The sequence below is a fragment of the Tupaia chinensis genome, unplaced genomic scaffold (genome assembly GCF_000334495.1).
Source record: "Tupaia chinensis unplaced genomic scaffold, TupChi_1.0 Scaffold000429_1, whole genome shotgun sequence".
In the NCBI taxonomy this organism is placed as follows: domain Eukaryota; kingdom Metazoa; phylum Chordata; class Mammalia; order Scandentia; family Tupaiidae; genus Tupaia; species Tupaia belangeri.
In genome coordinates, this window is record NW_006159934.1 from 983,229 (window position 1) to 991,889 (window position 8,661).

The window sequence follows — 8,661 nt, forward strand, 5'->3', positions numbered from 1 at the left end:
GTGGGCTCTCAGCAGAGCATGTGTCCGCCCTGAGTCCTGGCAGTGCAGGGGTGGGGACGGGGCTCCCCCCGTGGGCTCCCAGCAGAGCCTCTGTCCACCCTGAGTCTTCATGCTCGGTGTCCCCAACACAGGTGACACACCGTGAGACAGGCGAGGTGATGGTGATGAAGGAGCTGATCCGGTTTGATGAGGAGACCCAGAGGACATTCCTCAAGGAGGTCAGTGGTAGAACCGTCGCGTCCCCTGGGACTGACCCACAGGTCCCCACTATATTCCCCCATCAAGGCGGGGCGTGACGGGGGGTTCACAGAGGATATGGCCCTCGGGACATATGAGAAGAACAGAAAGTACCTGCCGGGAGGGAGAGGCATCCCTGGGCCTCCCTGGGGGAGGGGCTGCCCAAACGAGAGCACAGCACCGGTCGGCTGTGGCAGGGGCTCTGGCGGACTTGGGGCCCCCCGTGTCTGCGACTGTCTGTGGGATGGAGCTGCAAGGCCAGCTTGGACCAGGCAAAGCCCCGGGCCCAGCCTGTTTGTACCCTGCCAGGTGAAGGTCATGCGATGCCTGGAGCACCCCAATGTTCTCAAGTTCATCGGGGTGCTCTACAAGGACAAGAGGCTCAACTTCATCACCGAGTACATCAAGGGGGGCACCCTCCGGGGCATCATCAAGAGCATGGTGAGTCCCCCAGAGCCCACCCTCTGTGTCATCCCTGCCGCCCCCACTGTGTGGCCCCGGGCAAGGCAGCTCTTCCTCGGGCCTCAGTCTCCTCATCTTTCCAGTGGGGACTGGCCGCCGGGGTCTCAAGAGCCCTCTAACCCCTGCGTCTGAATAGAACAGGGGACCAAGTGACGCCCATGCTGGGGAAAAGCCAGAGACCAGGGAGGGCGGCCACTTCCCCGAGGGGAGCACAGGCTGTCCCAGGGCAGCTGTCCCAGGGCAGTTGTCCTGCAGCCAAGGAGTAGCCTGGCAGCGCCAGAGCCTGCCACACCTGCAGCAGGTCAGAGCACCGGGGAGCTCCTCCCAGGTGCCCACCCGCAGCAGGCCTTTGTTTTGCTTCTGGCAGAACTATTAATCAACCATTTTTACTATTTAACACGTTCTATGAAGTTCAGAACTTTCTTTAAGGACTTGAATGAAATGACAAACCCATCTTTGGAAGTAAAGTGCTTCGAGGAACCAGTGGATGATGTAATGGTTATGTCACTGGACGCCCACATAGTCCATGTCAGTTCAAGTCCTGGACCCAGAGGCTTAAAACCACACTAAACATGTGTGTGTGCACGCTGCCCAAAATCCTGAGAGGAGATTGGAGGAGAAGGAATTGCAGCTTGGCTATTCCTCCTAAGGAATGATTTCTTGCTTTCTGTCTCTCTGTCTCTCTCTGTCCCTCCTGCAAGCGCACACACCCTATAGCAAAAGAATGTCAAAAAAAGAAAAGAAAGAAAGAAAAGAAATGAAGTGCTTCAGGCCACCTGGTGGCAGGGCGGTTAAGGGAGCTGGATCCCACAGGGCTGACTGCGCAGATCATGTCCAGACCTGGCAGCTGGAAAAAACGCTGGGCCTGTGTGCACATGTGCCCAAGATCCCAAGAGCAGAAAGGATTGCGCTGGGGCCATCTCCCCGGGGAGTGCTTTCTCACTGTCTCTCTGTCTCTCCAGCAAGCGCATGCATCCTATAGCAAATTAGAAAAGAAAAGTAAGTGCTTGGAGAAAAGCCTCTAGCACTCCCGGGCTGGACAGCGCCCCAGGGATCCAGCCCTGATTTCTGCCCCATTTCAGTATCACCCCGAGACCATTGGATCTCATTCCCCATTCTGAGCTTCTGATTGCTCCTTTCTGGGTCAGATTCCCTGGCATTTACCAAAGCCTGGGCCCTGGGGGCTCCTGACAGGTGTCACATCTCAGAAGGGACTCTTCAGTCACATCTGTTATGGGAACACAGGGCTCTACACCAAGTTAGGCTTTCTAGCTGCCCCCTAATTTCTATTCATAATAGAAAGCACTTGCTCACACATACAGTGGGGGGAGAGGCACCCTCAGCCCAGTCTTACCACACCGTGGTCCCCTTTCTCCAACCTTCCAGCTCCCCAGGATCTTGGGTGCTCCCACACACCCAGTGTGTTTTCAGGCCAACCCCGGGATCTGCACCTGTGGTTGACTGTACAGCTTCTAGCCCACGTTGCTACCAGCTGTGCCACCAGGCGGGGCCAGCTCTCTGAATTGTCACTGCGCTCTTAGACTCTAACCCTCTTGCTTGAGGTCTCCAAGGGACAGAGTTAGAGAATGAAGCATCTCCTCAAGTGATTTCGAGGCCACAACCCCACTCTCCTGGGGTGACGTGGCGCTGATGGTCTGTAGGTGACCTCGCCAGCCCTTCTGTCCCTGCCTGTCGGGAAAGGAGGTTCAGATCTTTTAAAAACCTGATAGGGTATGATTTTGCATGAGACAAATACAGCTTTTTTCCTCAGAGGAGTCAGGGTGGCAACTGTAGACTATTGCACCCCTTAGAATCTTCAGCCAGTTCTGTTGGACATAACGTTTATCTGTTGCTCACATACAGCCCTGAGAGCAGACAGTGGGTGCAGAGGAGAGCTGGGGCTCCGGACCCCCGCCCCCACCCCTCTTTTGGTCACAGCTCTTTCTGCCACTGGCCCTCTGGGCTCCATCTGGCCATTCTCTCTCCCTAGGACAGCCAGTACCCATGGAGCCAGAGGGTGAGCTTTGCCAAGGACATCGCTTCGGGGATGGTGAGTGAGCCAGGTGATCCAGCCCTGTTTATAAAAACGTTCTCCCAGGGAATTTAGAAATGGAACCCACAGGGAAGCTCTGAAAGAGGGCAGAGGGGAGCCAGTGAAGACTGGGAAGATGCCTCCTGTGGCCTGATGAGGGTGGGAGGGGAGGGGGCCTCAGGAGCCAGGGTGGGGTGGGGTCCCTGGGTACAGCCACCTCTTGACTGCATCCCCTCCCCCCAGGCCTACCTCCACTCCATGAACATCATCCACCGAGACCTCAACTCACACAACTGCCTGGTCCGCGAGGTGAGCACCTGGGTCCCAAGTACCTGGGGGCTGAGGGCAGCAGGATCCCACCCCGCTCCCCTGAGCTAGAGGTCCCTGGTTGGCCCCTCCTGCTAATTCAAGATGTGGATGGGGAGCAGGCAGACCTGGGTTTGAGTTCTGGCTCTGCTGTTACTCGGTGGGTCCAGCCCTCTGAGCCATTGGTGCTCCCATTTTTGTTTTTGTTTGTTTGTTTATTTGGTTTTTGGGGTTTTTTTGGAGAAGTTTTTGCTACAGGGCGTGTGTGCTTGCCAGAGAGACAGAAAGCGAGAAATCACCCCCCAGGGGGGATGGCCATGCCGCAGTCCCTTCTCCTCCATTCTCCTCTCAGGATCTTGGGCACGCACACACACGCGCTCGGCATGAGTTTAAGCCACCGGTTCTGAGACTCAAACTGTGGTCGACTACATGGGAGTCCAGTGACATAGCCACTACTCTAACTGCTGGTCCTGGTGCTCCCAGTTTTAAGAAGGGCCTCATAACTTGATGAATGAGGAAGTGACACAGAAGCTATAAAGGACCAGGATCATGGTGTTCAGCCGTGGTAGAGTGGCCACAGGCTCTGCTGGGCAGCCCCAAGAACAGGATATCTGCAGCAGGCCACAAGCGTGTGGCTGGAGGGGTCAGGGCAGGTTTCCTGAAAAGGGTGGGTTTGGGGGTATATTTAAGTGTGGGGGGATACAGGCTGGGAGCCTAGGATCTAAGGGTGATTGGGGGGAGCTCATGCTCTCCACCAAAGGCAGAGGTGGGAGTAACCACGCCCAGCTGGGAGGCTTATGTTTCCTAGGAGTGTCATAACAGTGCCACAAACTGGGTGCCTTAAAGCAACAGGCATCTCTTCTCTCAGAGTTCAGGAAGCCTGAAGTCCAAGGTCAAGATGTCACAGGGCTGGTGCCTTCTGGAAGCTGAGGGAGAGTCTGTCCCGCGCCTCTCCCTTGGCTTCCAAGAGCTGCTGGCAGTGCCTAGCATTCTGCCACCCCATCTCTGCCTCCGACTTCACATGGCCCTCTTCCCTCTGTGTCTGTGTGCTCTCTTCTTACAAGGATATCACTCATAGGCTTTAGGGTCTACTCTGATCCAGTGTGACCTTGTCTTAACTAATCACACCCACAGAGGGTCTGTTTCTAAATACAGTCGCATTCCAAGGTTCCAAGTGCACCTGAACTTGGGGGAGGAGGTGCAGGGGGGATATTATTCATCACACTGAGACAGGTCGATATCCAGTCTTGGAGGAGGAGGTTCTCCAGGTAGGCATTTTCCAGGTGATTTCACAGAAGAGTTTCAGTTGGAACAGTGTACGCAGAGGCCCAGAGGACAGCATTCAGTGATGCACTGCCTGCTATGGAATGAGGGTAGGAGCCTTCCATGCGTCTGGATGCTTCAGCAGCCTCTAGGCTGTGGGATGCAGTGGGCAGTGCCTACAGGGAGGCAGGCGAGGCCAAATCTCAGCCTCCCAGGGAGGATGCCCACACTGCCTGGCAGGAAGTTGCTGCAGGCCTGATGTGCAGGCAGGACCAAGGGAGGGCTGGACTGTTGAGGCCTCATCCCACAGCAGGGGACATCCATTTAGAATCAGCTTTGAACTGAGGCCAGCCCATGACCTGGTGGTTAAGGGTACCAAATCCCACATGGCCAATGGCACAGTTCAAGTCCCTGACCCGACGGCTTGAAAAACATGCTAGGTGCGAGTGCTGATGGGATGGAGAGGTGGAGGAGAGGGGATTGCAGCATGCCCACACCCATCGGGAGGGTTCATTTCTCCCTTCCCCTATCATCTCTGTCTCTCTGGCAAGTACATGTGACCTCTGAGGAAAAAACAATAAAATGGCCATTTGGAGGGGGCATGTGAAGAGGGGACAAAGGTCACATCTCATCATGGGGTATGAAGCCTTGCTGGTGTGCAAGCTCTCTAGACAGCTCCATTTGCAAAGAGCATGGGGTTAGGGAGGGAAAGGAGCCCTCATCCTGCATTGGCCCCCAGGTGTCAGCCAATCCCCCCAGGTGGATCAGAGTAGGGCCCCAGCCAGAGGCAGGCTGGGCAGGCAGTGCCAGGCTCAGGTCTCAGTGCCCCTGCTTTATGTCCCCAGAACAAGAACGTGGTGGTGGCCGATTTCGGGCTGGCACGGCTCATGGTGGATGAGAAGACTCAGCCCGAGGACCTGCGAAGTCTCAAGAAGCCAGACCGCAAAAAGCGTTACACCGTGGTGGGCAACCCCTACTGGATGGCACCCGAGATGATCAACGGTGAGTGGGTGGGTGCTACCTGTCACAGCCCTCAAGGCCCTAGGCTGAACCCAGCACCCTCCCTGGGAGGCTCAGGCTCTGGGGTCCCAGGCAGACCCGGTACCCTGGCCTTTCTTGGCCTCATCAGCCCCTTCTAACTCCAGTCACGCGTGTGAGTTTTCTTATCACTGCTGTAACCTGGTACCACACAGCACATTATCGTACAGTTCTGGAGCTCAGAAGTCAACAGTCTCACTGAGTCGAAACCAGTGTCTCAGGGCTGTACCTTCTGGAGGCTCCTGGGAGAGCTTCCTGCCCCTTCCTCCATGGCCAGGGCCAGCATGTAGCACCTTCTCACTGACTTTTCCCTCCCTGACTTGGACCCGCCATCCTCCCACTAATAAGGACCCTTGTGATTACACTGGGCCCACCAGGATAAGCCAGGATAATCTCTCCATCTCAAAACTCTTTAATTTGGGGCCAGACATTAAAAGATGGACTCATGTAGGGAGGTTACTGGTTCACATGTGGAGGCCTCCCTGAGGATACCCGTCATGCCCATCCCCGTGACCCATGACTCTGGGCCTGCTGAAGCTGGGGGTGGATCACAGCCTCGAGAATCTGTCAGGGATGCTGTCTTTGTCTCTGTCTCTCTCTCACACACACACACACTCAGGTTAAATAAACAAAAAACAAAACAACTCTTGGGGCCCAGCAGCAGGTGGTGTAGTGGTTAAGGAGCTAAACTCCCACATGGCCCACCACAATTCTAGTCCTTGGCCTGGCAGCTTGAAAATCACACCAAGCATATGTGTGTGTGTGTGTGTGTGTGTGTGTCCGTGTCCAAAATCCCAGGAGGAGAATGGAGAAGTGATTGGGGTGTGGCCATCCCCCAGATGGGTGATTTCTCACTTTCCCTCTCGCTGTCTGTCTCTCTCTGGCGCGCATACACATCCTATCACAAAAAACTTAAACAAAACAAGAAACACCCTTAACTGAATCCCTTCTGAAAGGCACGTGGAAGGCAGCACGGTCACTGGCCCCGGGGTTATGGCATGGACACCTCTGGGGCGCCTGATTCCTCCTCCCTGGGCCCTCCTCCCTCCGTTCCTTTGTTGTCTGGTCATGTAGACAAGAGATTATAAGGCCATAGGCAGGTGACACACAGACACAGGCCCAGGGCACCCACAGTGACCAACGTTAGTTAGCATAGTTGACAAAGCCCAAATAACCTGACCTATAAAATAGTATTTTTTTCTTAAATAATTATTTTATTTTATTTTATTATTTATTTATTTATTTTAATTTGATCAAAGAGGGACAGAATGAGAGAGAGGGAAAGTAAGAAAGCAAGTTGCCAGGTCTGGGACTCAAACCACAGTCAACTATGTGGGAGTCAAGCGCCCTTAACCACCACATTACCTGCCGGTGCAAAAAAATTTTTTTTAGTTTGCTATAGGGTACGTGCGCTTGCCAGAGTGAGACTGGGGAGGGGAGACTTACCTCCCAGGGGGCAGGACCATGCCACAATCCCTTCTCCATTCTCCTCTCTGGTTGTGGGCACACATGGATCTGGTGTGATTTTTAAGTCAGTAGGTGTAGGAGTTGAACCCTGTAGTCAGCCATGTAGGTTCCAGCTGCCTTAATTTCCATGCCAACTGCTGGCCCACTGGAAGATGGTCCTTCTATTTTTTTTTTTTAAGAATTATTTTATTTAACTTTATTTATTTATTTTAATTTGACCAGAGAGGGACAGAGAAAGTAAGAAAGCAAGCCATCAGGTCTGGGACTCAACCCCAAACCATGGCTGGCCATGTGATAGTCCAGCACCCTTAACCACCACGCCACCTGCCGGCCCCTGTAAGATAGTCTTAAAAGACCCTGTCTTTGATAGATAGCGTGAGGGTGGGCAGTGTGTGAACTTGCCGCTGCCTAGTCAGTACGTGGAGTTGTCTTTAACATTATTGGGCAGATGGCATTCCCATTTTGTGGATGAGAATACTCAGGCTTTGTAGTTGTTTTCTAAAGCTGCTATGACATCATTACAAACTCTGCGGCTTGAAACAGCAGAAAGGTCATCTCTCCTGGTCTGGAAGGTCAGAAGGCTGAAACCTAGGGCCCTGCCTCCTCCAGGTGGCTCTAGGGGAGACTGTTCTTTGCCTCTTCCAGTTCTGGACGTCTTCATTTCTGGGCTACGGCTGCATCACTCCACTCTCTGCTTCCAGCTTCACGTGGCCACTGTCCCTTCTGCTGCCTTCTCTGTCTCTTCTCAGGACACTTGTCATGGCATGTAGGGCCTACCCTAATAAGAAGAATCCAGGTTCATCCCATCTCAGATCCTGAATATAATCACATCTGCAAAGACCCTTTCCCTATAATGTAACAGTCACAGGTTCTAGATAGACACTTGACATTGATCCTCTTGAGGCCACTGAAGAGTCCAAACTTGCCCAGACTTGAGCAGCTAGTCAGTGACCGAACTGGGCCTAGAACTCCTTGGCTAGGGCCTTCATCCTTAGCCCCTCTGAGCTCCCAGAGGGCTGTTCAGACGTGGTGGGGCAGAGTAGAGCCCAAGCCCTGATGCCCGTGTTCAGATATGGTGAGGCAGAGTAGAGCCCAAGCCCTGATGCCAGTGGAGGTTGCTGACATCTGCCTCCTGGTCCCAGCCCACAGTCAGGGTGTCCACCAGCCGGCCGGTCCCTGGCCCTGCTGCACCTGCCAACAGTTGGTCCCTGTCTCTCTATCCAGGCCGCAGCTATGACGAGAAGGTTGACGTGTTCTCCTTTGGAATCGTCCTGTGTGAGGTAGGTCAGGGCTGAGTGGTGGTGGCGCAGGCTCCTCTCCAGGCTTTTCCACTCCGCACACGCCCAGGCTGCAGGCTAGAGTCTATAGGTGCCTCAGACCAGCGGGGCTCCTGGGAATGGGGCTGCCCACAGCTAGGGGTGGTATAGCCCAGGTCGGCTATGGGGGCCAGGCCCAGAGTGACCTGTCCCCATGCCCCTTGAATGGTACCCAGAGCCCCAGGCCAACGGGCCTTCTGGAATAACTGCTGGGCTTTCTGTTGGATAGATCATCGGACGGGTGAACGCAGACCCCGACTACCTGCCCCGCACCATGGACTTCGGCCTCAACGTCCGAGGCTTTCTAGACCGCTACTGCCCCCCAAACTGCCCCCCGAGCTTCTTCCCCATTACCGTGCGCTGCTGTGATCTGGACCCTGAGAAGAGGTGAGTTGGGTGGAGCCATGGCCTGGGAAAGCCTTGGGGGGTGGGGCCTACCCCTGGGAGAGCCACACCCACTGTCCACCCTGCCTGTCGCACCAGGCCCTCCTTTGTGAAGCTGGAACAGTGGCTGGAGACCCTCCCCCTGCATGGTGTGCG

General features: G+C 54.8%; 1 protein-coding gene across 1 annotated transcript in view; it reads left to right on the plus strand.

Annotated features, from left to right (window-relative positions):
- The window catches only part of LIMK1 (LIM domain kinase 1), a 25,547-nt gene that overhangs the window by 15,296 nt on the left and 1,590 nt on the right, over window positions 1-8,661 (plus strand). The window contains exons 8-15 of the mRNA XM_027774396.1: window positions 132-218; window positions 547-678; window positions 2,690-2,749; window positions 2,975-3,040; window positions 5,146-5,302; window positions 8,030-8,085; window positions 8,351-8,508; window positions 8,605-8,642. Of these exons, the coding sequence (XP_027630197.1) occupies window positions 132-218; window positions 547-678; window positions 2,690-2,749; window positions 2,975-3,040; window positions 5,146-5,302; window positions 8,030-8,085; window positions 8,351-8,508; window positions 8,605-8,642 (754 nt within the window). The remainder of the gene's footprint in view (window positions 1-131; window positions 219-546; window positions 679-2,689; window positions 2,750-2,974; window positions 3,041-5,145; window positions 5,303-8,029; window positions 8,086-8,350; window positions 8,509-8,604; window positions 8,643-8,661) is intronic.